Source organism: Musca vetustissima, unplaced genomic scaffold, assembly GCF_032173495.1.
Source record: "Musca vetustissima isolate MV318-11 ecotype Yass unplaced genomic scaffold, APGP_CSIRO_Mvet_v1 utg196952, whole genome shotgun sequence".
Lineage (NCBI taxonomy): Eukaryota > Metazoa > Arthropoda > Insecta > Diptera > Muscidae > Musca > Musca vetustissima.
The window spans coordinates 4,239-15,604 of NW_026882688.1; the positions used below are offsets into that span (position 1 = coordinate 4,239).

The 11,366-nt window shown below is 35.4% G+C and overlaps 2 protein-coding genes across 2 annotated transcripts; one reads left to right on the forward strand and one right to left on the reverse strand.

Annotated features, from left to right (window-relative positions):
• Positions 1 to 437: 437 nt before the first annotated feature.
• On the forward strand, positions 438 to 1,244 carry LOC133329295 (histidine-rich protein PFHRP-II-like). The gene is made up of 2 exons (XM_061537785.1): positions 438 to 443; positions 504 to 1,244. Exons 1-2 carry the CDS (start codon positions 438 to 440, stop codon positions 1,242 to 1,244), a joined length of 747 nt encoding a protein of 248 aa, XP_061393769.1.
• Positions 1,245 to 5,385: 4,141 nt separating this feature from the next.
• Positions 5,386 to 6,545, reverse strand: LOC133329294 (histidine-rich protein PFHRP-II-like). The gene is made up of 3 exons (XM_061537784.1): positions 6,540 to 6,545; positions 5,825 to 6,468; positions 5,386 to 5,623 (listed from the first exon to the last, which is right to left on the reverse strand). The coding sequence occupies exons 1-3, from the start codon at positions 6,543 to 6,545 to the stop codon at positions 5,386 to 5,388; spliced, it is 888 nt and encodes a 295-aa protein (XP_061393768.1).
• Between the last annotated feature and the right edge of the window lie 4,821 nt (positions 6,546 to 11,366).

The window sequence follows — 11,366 nt, forward strand, 5'->3', positions numbered from 1 at the left end:
AAATATATATGTATATTTTTGGCTCCCAACAGCTTTGTTTCATATGTATTCAAATTGTTGTTTCTTTTTCCTTGTATAAACAACTGCGTAGACCATTATATTTCGGTGTCAATTGATGCATTTTAAAGAAATTTTATTTTCCCTTATGTTGCACCTGAACTGGGTATATCCATTTGACAGACTTTCCATTTGTTTGTTACATGACACAGATAAAAGCTGTTTGAAATTCATTGCAACAAATTATTTATTTTTATTTGATTGTAAAATAAAGTAGTGCAAAAATTTGAGTCATATGTTACGCATTCATAATTGCAATTGGTGGGACAATTTACTTTGATATAAAAATACAAAACATTATTTTCAAAGGTATCAGTTTCGAATTTAACGTTAAAGAGGTGGAAATATTTTTTAAGCATTTTACTTTAGTATATTTAACAATGAAAGTAAGGATTGTAATATAGATTTATTTTTTAAAAATCTCATGGACGTATTTTATTCTCCAGGTATTCACATGCATTTTGGCACTGGCCGTAGCTTCTGTTCAAGGTGGATTCTGGCCTCAAGCTGATCAGGCTGTGGTTCATCATGGCGGTGATATTCATCATGGGCTTGTTGTGGACACCCATCACGTTGAACAACATCCCGTTTATCATCATGCCGAACAGACTGCCATTGCAGATATTGGTTTTGTCGACAACCATCATGGTGTAGTTGCCGAGGATGTACGCAACGTGCCCGCTGTCAAGGTCATTCAACATGAACCTATTCATCAAGTTGAACCCGTTCATCATGTCACCAAAGTCCTTCACCATGAACCTCATCATTTCTTGCACTACACCAATCCGGTGGTCGATCATCATGTCATCCACAACAATCACCACATTGATGAACATCATCATGCTGCCGATTTGCATCACAGTGAATTACATCACGGTGATGTGGCTCATAATGGCGAAGTTGTACATCACGGTGATGTTCATCATGCTGCTGTCCTACATCATGGAGATGTTTTGCACCATGATGGTATTTTGGATCATGCTGGTATTGTTCATCATGCTGATGTTAATAATCACGCTGCTGTTGTTTACCATGCCGATATTCACAAACATTCGGCTATTGTTCATCACGTTAAGCCTACCTATCATCACAGTGATGCCGTAGTTACAAAAATTTATCCCTCGAAAGTTTATGGCCATTTCGCAAAAGATTTTGGCAAAGTTAAAGTAATTAAAAAACTTTATTGAAAAACATAAAACAATAATTGAAAATGCCATAGTTATTAGAATATTGTGTAAATTATGTAATACCTGTAAATTTCTTGAATTAATATTGACATTTCATTATCTTTCACATGACTCAGTTTAAAAACTGTACTTATAGTTTTACATTATCCACACGAAATAAAGAAAATACGTTTTAAATAAGTAAGAAAGGTCGAGCCGAAGTTTTTGAACATTCCACCAAAGGAATATCGAAAAATAAGTCAATTATGATATTGAGTAAATGGTTTTTAGTGCAAAATGTTATACTTTCATGAAAAGAAAATCCAGGGATATACAACATAACTGTCAGGATGTCAAAAAAGAGTAAGGAAACAACAAATGTCGGACGGAGTCGATTATCATCACTTTGGATATATACAAGAAATGCTCTTACAATTCATATTGCAATCTACAGTAAAATATTGATCTATTTAAATCAAACATAACAAAGGTCATCCCAAATTTAATCTTAAGGGGACCCCCAACCATTCTCGGCGTCAATTTTTTTTTTTTTTTTGATTTAAGTCGAATCTATACTAATTCAAGAATGTTCCTACAAAATTTAAAGTGAAAATCTCAAGAACTGTTGAAAATATAGCCGATTTATTGTGTCAGCATCAAGTGACGGCTCAAGGGCTTCTCAAACTTTAAACGCGTTTTTCTCTTTTGCGAATGGCGGGCACGATAACTCAAAGACTAATAATCCGATCGGTTCCAAATTTACACGTTTCTCTGTGAGTGTATAGCTATCGTATGAACTAGGATAAAGCCAATCGGTGAAGATCTTCCTTATTTTTTAACTAGGTTTTTGGTCAAAAATCGGCAACTTTCCAAAAATATTTTTTCAAAGGTCCGTCATTTTGTTAATTTTAGTCAATAATCCTAGTTCATACGAGAGCCAGTCATGTACTCTTTCTAACACCGTTGGAATTTTCGGATTCCGTTGTTCCAGTGAGGAGTTATCATGCCCGCCATCAAAAATAAGGAGCTTTCTTTAATTACAAAAAACAACAACAAAACAATAACAAAAATTTTTTGCAAATTATTTTTCTTCTCTTTTAAGTCTTCAAATATATATGTGCAAAGTTACAAACCTTAACAAGCATTGGTGTTGATTTACCAGCCCATTGAAAATCTTGAAAAATTAAAATCGAGAATGGGTGGGGTTCCCTTAATTCTGTACAGACAAATTTTGGATCATTCGTATCGAAAATATGTGGGAATTACATCTTAATCAGAACAGACACCATCGTTAAGGCTGGATTTGGGAAAATTCGTACTATAAGTCTACGAAAGTTACTAAAACCGAATATCGGGGAGTTTCAGGGTAGCCCTCTGTCCAAATTCCCTAGTATACCGAATACTGGGGGCTACCCTGAAACTACGGATATGTGCAATTCAATGACAACCCAAAACACCAAATTACAACCAATTCGGTTGGAAAACGTGTCCAGTATATCGAATATTGGTATATGGGACTACACCAAAACGTGGACCGATATATCCCATTTGCAATACCAAAGATCCTAGGAGTAATAGCAATGCCTGTGCAAAATTTCAGTATTCTCTGCGATCTCTATCTTGATCTTTAGTCCGAAGGTAGGATTGGACACTACTTCTTCGAAAACGTCTATGGATCAACTGTCACCGTCAATTCGGAGCTGTATAGTCATATTATAACTATGCTATTGAAGAATATGACTAAGAGAATATTGGGTTGCAACAAGAAGGTGTCGCATGACATGTTATGGTGATGTATTTCCCAACATAAAGGGCCTAATTAAGGAGTTCAGCGCACCATTTACATAAATTCGGACACGGATATATATATATATATATATTCATAGAACACACGTCAATATAGACTCAATTTGATACGCTATGAAAAATTGCGTGCACATCGAGCTTTACAAAATTGCATCCAATTCTGATCATAAATGCGACTTGTACTTTGCTGAAGGAGAATACATGGACGGACGGATAAATCAATTCAGAAAGTGATTCTATGCATATTCCAAAAATGAACTATGAATATGTCTCTTTGCATTTTACTTGTTACAAACATGTGCATAAAGACATAATACACTACTACACAGTCAAAGGTGGCACAGCATGTATCTTTGGCGACGAGCCAAATACAATGAAAACCAGTGAGCGGAGCAGTATAGACGGACAGAGCCGACTATATGATACCCTACACAACTACCACGGAACTCTAACTTTCTGCGGTTCTATATGCTGAAACTGAGCAATATTTCGTGATATTTGCACCCCCTTGATCGATTATAGGTCAGCTGCTCCACTTTCTAACCCTGGCATATTTTCCATTTTTGTCTTGAAGTGAATTTTTACGCCATAAAATAAAAAACTGGTCACTTTAGGCCAGTCGTCCTTGACCATAGTCGGAATTTCCTTTACAATTTCACAGCGATCAGCGCGACATTTCCGTCCTCACTGGAGTAATAGCACATCCGACAATATAATTGGTATCAATTTAAAGGATATACTATCAACTTCTCGGGTCTATGTTCGTCAGGAGTAAATACATACGCTATAGAATACAAATTTTGTAATTTCTCACACAGAAGTCAGGGTCAATTTGACCCGCTAAATATTGACTGATCTTTATCAAAACAGGCATTCTTATTCTTTGGTCCAATCCCATTCTCCATGCAAAAATTCGCGATGTTTGATCCATAATTGCGGCCTTTGGAGCGATCAAAAAATAAGTATTTGGTCCATTTCATCCCCTAGATATTAACCGATCCTTTCCAAAAACAATAGGGGTCTTCATTGGCCAGAACCCATCCTACATGTAAAATTTCGTGAAGGTTGATCCATAACTGTGGCCTGTATCGTGTTTACAATTTATAATGGACAGACGGACGGACGGACACACATGTCTAGATCGATTCAGCTAGTCGAGATATGACGATCGGTATACTTAAAGGTGGGTCTAGGACCAATATTTCGCGGCGTTACAAACTTTTGGGGCTGCACAAAGCTATAATACCCTGACAACATAGTTGTGAAGGGTATAATTATTAGGTGAAAATTTCAAAAATTAATGAAAATTGTTAGTTGTAATGGTCGTCTTTTTCTTAGCCAATACTTTTCATTTGTCGACCTTCGACTAGACGACTTTTTGTGTTGAAAAATCTAAAAGTCGAAACTGACTTTTGATTTCTGATGTAGACTTAAGACTTTTCAAGATCGACTTTCGATTTCCAGCATAAATACTTGGTTTATTACCCTTTGGTTTATTAACCAAATTGCCCTAAATTGTTGACAACAATTCATATAAAAGTATCGAATTTTTTGTCGATTTTGTATTAGTCGGTAAAAGTCAAAATCGATTTTGAAAAGGCTTGACAAATTCGAAAGACAGAAAAATCGATTTTTTAGTCAAAGGCAAAAGTCGAAAAGTCTACAAATCGACTTTTTCGTCTGAGTCGAGCACAAAAGTCTAAAAGTCGACTTTTGCGCTCGGCTATGTATCCCAAATGGCGACTGTTCTGTTTGAGCATCGTAGTACGGTCAATTCTTAATTACCATCTTTCTTCAAATTAAATCCATCTTGACCGATCGAAACATGGCGCCCAACAACTTCTTATTCACGCACATCATTCAGAAATGCGTTGTCAATAATTTATGTCAGGATGCTGTTGAGGAGTTCAAAAACCATTGTTTGTAGATGTCTCTATCGGAGTGAAAAAAGTGTTTCGACAATGGGTTTAAGCGCATGTAGGAAAAAAATATTCAAAATTTGTATTATTGTTTCAGAATTACATATGTATATTGGTGCCATCGAATTGACTCAGAATGCAATTTTGTGTCATCGCAGCAACAATATGCAATGCATCTCATATAATCACTAATATTAATAAGATAAAGTAAACGAATACATAATTTTGTTTTTTAAATATTTTCTTTTAAATAAAATTTATTATGAACTTTGTAACATGGCATCACTAAATCTCTATCCTATAGAATTGAATGGCGGGATTTGATTGAAAAACGTGATGAATGATTTTTTTAAATAATTTACAATAATGAAATTAAAAACATGGAAATGTGTTGTTTTGGTTATATGCGTATGAAATGCATTGAGCAACTCTTTGGCCTAGTAAAACTTCTTAAGAACCTTAACTTTGGGAATTTTGCTAATGAAATGACCATGGAATTTCGAGGGATACACTTTGCGTACAACAACACCACCATGGCTGTGATGATGGTAGACGGGTTTAACGTGATGTACCAGAGCAGCATGTTCATGTACGTTGGCATGATAGACAACAGCGGCATGATTATCATGACCGTGATGATGGAGGTCATCGTGATGGTGAACATCGGTATGATGGACACCAGTGTGGTGGAGACCAGCATGATGGAGGACATCGGCATGGTGGACACCGGCATGATGAACATCAACACCGTGATGGAGGACATCAGCATGGTGGATATCAGCACCGTGGTGGAGAACATCGGCATGATGGACATCAGCATGGTGAACAAAATCACCGTGATGAGCAACATCGGCGTGGTGTACAAAATCTCCATGGTGGGCAACATCTCCCTGGTGCAATTCAGTGTGGTGCAAATCGGCGGCATGATGGTGTTCATCGATGTGATGGTTTTGGTGCACAACATGATGATCGACAACGGGATTGGTGTAGTGCAAGAAGTGGTGAGGTTCGTGATGGACAACATTGGTTACATGATGGACGGGCTCAACATGATGAATGGGTTCGTGTTGGATGACTTGGTCGGCGGGGGAATTTTGAACGTCAGCAGCAGCAACACCATGATGACCAGCATCGTTGGTTACAACATCCAAAGTGGCGTGATGATCAGCGTGATGGTAGACGGGGTGTTGTTCAACGGCATGGTGATCCACGACGGCATGATGATCCAAGGCGTGATGATCTACAACGGCATGGTGGTCCAAGGCGTGGTGATCAACAACGGTGTGGTGGTCCAGACCATGATGATCAACGACAGCATGGTGGTCGACAGTGTGATGAGTATCAACGGGAAGATCATATGAATAACCAACTTGAATGCCATTGTTGTGGTGAATATCACCGTGGAATAAATCGGCACCGGTGTGTACAACACCATGATCTACAATGTGACCATCACCGAAGTGAGGCAAAAGACCGGCATGGGCCGAAGCCACTGCAAGAGCTAACACACAAGCAAATACCTAAAGGAATTAGAAGAATGCTTAGTAATTATTAAAATCCTTTAAAACGAACTTCGAATATTTGTCCATACCTTCATTATAAAAATTACACTTTTAGTTCCCAAATAAACTAAACTTTTTCGATTTCTATGCTTTGTTTGATGTTAAGCACTTGACTGATACTCAATTCGTCAAATCATTGCATTTAAATACCCCAAAAATTGCGTTTGACATTTTTGGTCAATATCTGTGGTCAGGATAGCTGATTCAAATTTCAATTGACTCCCATGGGCCGGCCGATTCGTTAGAAATTTCAATGAATGAAGTAAGCAAATCATAAAAGTGACCCAAATGCATAACTTCGATACGCATGCGATAGATGGTCGATTGAATGGGAGTGATAATTGTCGATAGCCAGACAGGTGGTGGTACGGGTAGTGGGTGTAGTTGAAATCGTAGTTATTAGAGCTGCGTATGTGCGTAGCATAATATTTATGTGTGTGGCTGCCAATTGATGTTTGATGTGACATGGAAATGTAATTATGGTCTAGTTTCGACACTTTCAAGGTCATTTACGATAAAATAAACGGTAATCCATTCATGAAAATACGAATAAAAGACTGATAAATTATTTCCGGCGCCTATGTAGAATATGAATTTCTATGAAATAACAGATTGTCTAAGGGGTGAAACGATAACATATCTTCCACTGTGGAATCTTAAATTTGTTTAAGTGTAAATACACTAACAATGCTACCAGACGGGATATTACATGGGCGTTTTACGTACGAAATTTAGTCTAATCGTGTGGCATGTGTTTTTTAAGATCAATAAATCACTTAAAAAAAAAACAAAATTTCAAAAAACATATAGGATATGTAGACCATAATAAATGTTGGTGTAATTCTTGGTCAGTTCTTCTAAATGCAATATATTATTACTGAACCATATATTTCTGTTTTAAATCTGGACATATCCAAAATATGGCATAATTTGTTGCTATGTAATTATACATATGTATAATACAACACGTGCCGTTAATGCTGTTCCAGTCGACTTAACAGAAAAATGTTCATGCCTCAAAATGTTGTCCTATAACTACGAATTCGGATAGAGAATATTAATGGAAATTATACAATTATATCGAGCCATATTCGCCAAAAAAACGTAACCCTCAAATTAAAAATTTTGCAGGAGAAGGTTTGTTTGAATAAATTCAGATTTACTGAATTAGGTCTAGAATCATGTGTGCTAAGTTTCGTGAAAATCGGTTTAGATTTAGATATAGCTCCTATATAGTTTCGGCCGATTTTAGGTAAATGGTGCACCAAAGTCCCTGAAAATCTTTTGATTGACAAGAATTTTGGCATAGCGTACTAATTTAAGTCTAGAATGATGTGTACACCTCCTATATATATTTTCGTCCGGTTTTAAGTAAATTGTGCACTAAAGATCCATAGCTTGGTCGATTGACACAACGTACTGAAGTTAATTTAAATTAAACTCTTGCAGGTTTGCTTGAAATCGATAGTTTTCATGTAAAATTTCGATTTATTTATGTTAATTGTACACCAAATAATCAATGGGTGTCTGATTGAGATTAAATTTTGAACAGTGCAGCGACGTCTTTTCGGATAGTCGGCCCAGTCCGACTTTGCTACTTTCCTTACTGGTTTTATTTAGGCGCACAACGACTCGACATAGAAGGAGGATACAAAAATATTCCTCATGTCCTAAAATCTTAAAATTGGAGGTTAACGTATAGAAGGAAACAAAATATAGTTACTTTTGATAGAAATGCTGGTTAAATATATGAAAATTGTTCATTACCAAAATAAATATTTTGTATGTCCCTGCGTACGTCCCTGAACTCAACGATGGACCCTATTGAAATTGAAACGGTTTGCAAAATACAGCACCTACATTTATTATCTAGGTTTTCCGATTTGGTGTAAAATAATTGGTCTCAAATTTGATTATAATAGGTTCACATTTAGATATATATATATATATAATGTCGTACGATTTAATATATATCAAATGTAAGACAAATTCACCCTTCATCATTATGTTGACATTCATATAACCTAAAAGGAATCGGGACTTCAATATTTGGGCTAAACCATAGTAAATTTGTGTTAGGAAGACTCGACACCCAATGACAATCCAAAATACGGAATTAAAACCAATTTGGTTAAAGAATGGGTCAAGAAAAAATAAAGTTCTTGGTCAATTTTATGCCAAAATATCATCTGATCAACATCGAAAATTATAGGTGTTGTCCTTGACCATAACCCGGATCTCATGCAAAATTTCCCAGCCATCCGCGTCCTCTAGTGTGGTAATGGTAATACTAAAGTTTAAATATATTTACAGCATCCGGGTACCGACCGATATATATACTTTTCAGACAAAACATCCTAGGAGTTGTAGTATGTGTCAATTTTCAAAGCTCTATTTCAAATATGTTGAGCTCTATTGGACATGGTTAAATCAACATAGATTTTTATTCTGATTGAGAATATATAAACATATGTGGTGTTGGGTGAATATTTCGAGATGTTCCAAATTGAATAGACACTTCAGCTTATGGTGGAGGGTATAATAAGTATGACATTAAATCAAACATTGCTTTCATTATAATATCTTTTGATTTCATTTAATGGATTTTATAAATCACCCTATGTATTTCCAATTGAGGCGAAATTTTACATATCGTCATCATAAATGCAAACGGACGTAACTACACATTTACTAATTTTACAGATGAAGCAAAAAACGTTATAAAATCTATAAAAATGGAGCATTGCTCGAAATTCATAGTTTAACCGCACTATATATCCGTATTTATTTTACGTCCTTTGTAAAGGTTTTATGTCATTTTGACTTCATATTTTCTGAAACAAAAGGACGTAACTACAATACAATTGTAGTACAACAAAGTGACTAATAATTATCCGATTGAGACTAAAATTTGTACAGCGTACCAAATTGAGTCCAAATTGAAATGGGTTCAGATTTAGACATAGCTCCCACACATATTTCCGTCAGAGTTTGTGTAAATGGTGCATTAAAGCCCCTATATTTCTTTTTATTTGCACGAAATTTTGCATAGCGTACTCAATTGAGTCTAGAGTGATGTGAGTGAAGTTTCGTGAAAATCGGTTCAGATTTCCATATAGCTCCCATATACAGTTTCGACCGATTTTATGTAAATATTGCACTAAAGACATTCAATATTTCTCTGTTAGCGAGTGCACAATTTACTTAAAATCGGGCGAAACTATATATGGGAGCTATATCTAAATCTAAACCGATTTACACGAAACTTAGCACACATCATTCTAGACTTAATTCAATACGTTATGCGAAAATTCGTGCAAATCAAAAATCAGGGACTTTGGTGCACCATTTACCTAAAATCGGCCGAAACTATATATGGGAGCTATATCTTAATCTGAACCGATTTTCACGAAACCTAGCACACATCATTCTAGGCCCAATTCAGTAGGCTATACCAAATTTCATGCAAATCGAAAGATATATAGGGACTTTGGTACACCATTTGCCTTAAATCGGACGAATATATATGGGAGCTATATCTATATCTGGTCCGATTTTTTCCAATTTCAATAGGGTTCGTCCTTGGGCCAAATAAGTGAGCTGGGCCAAATTTCATCCAAATCGGATCATAAATGCGACCTGTACTTTGTTTACAATTTAACATCAACAGACGGACGGACATGCATAAATCGACTCAGAAAGTGATTCTATGCATATTCTCAAAAGGAACCATGGGTCTATCTCAATTCTTTTTGCCTGTTACACACATATGCACAAAGACATAATATACCTGTACCACATACCCTGTACCACAGTGTGGTGAAGGGTATAAAAACATACTATTGTAGTTACGTCAGTTTGAATTTATTTAATTAGATCGCTGTTTTTGACGTTAAATGTCTAAATTTTTGGGTGAACATGTAGTTTGATTAGAAAACAATAATCAAACAATTCAATTCAATTTTGAATTTTTCTGTAGTTACGTCCGTTTGGTCTTATGATGACCCAGAAAAACCAATGATATTTTCGTGATCCAGGGACTCCAACTAAACAGAATTTGTACATTAGAACCCCACAGTGTTATTATAAAAATTTAAATGTTCAGTCATTGATATTTTTCCTCTATAACGAACTAATTTCATTGGCCCCTACAAGTTTGCTATAACCGTACTTGACAGCCTATATGGCTTAATATGCGTTGCAATACGATTTATAGAGCACTACTTGTATATACCCTTCCTTTGCTGGACCAATGTTTGGAAATTTGTATGGAGTCTCGAACATTGATTTTCGCAAATTTTATACAAAACCATTTTAATTACCATATTCGTAATTCATGTTGTCCAATTGTATGCTCTAATGTACTTGATTTTTGTAAGTATATTATGAATGACAATAAAATGCTTGGATTTCCTTTATGTATACGTGTGCGAAAAGTTCTCAAGTTTGAAAATCGGCACATTATTGTTATGTGTAATTTCCGAATTTCAAGTAATCAATTCTATATAAAAAAAATCCACACATTGAAATTGTTTCCAGTTTTAAATAGTTTAAAGCATAAAAATAAAATAATAATGCAACACAATTATAGATAATACTTTGTTTATAATTTATTTGTTCTTTTCTACATTTTTGGAAATTATTTACACAAAGGTTCAGTGTAAGAGAAATAAAATGGTAAAATTAATCAACAAATTCGATAATGATGATGACTTATCCGAATGATGGATTTATGATAAAGTGATCATTTTGTTTGTTTGTTTGCTTCTAGCGATGAGAGTTCGTTCGTATAATAAATTATGAAAATGAAAAGAAAAATGTGCGAAAGAGTGTTTTTGTTTCTAGGGAGGGGAGAT

Coding starts and splice junctions, on each gene's coding strand:
- LOC133329294 (XM_061537784.1), bottom strand. Junction 5,624..5,824: donor CACCAGGGAGATGTTGCCCA/CCATGGAGATTT, acceptor CCACACTGGTGT/CCATCATACCGATGTTCACC.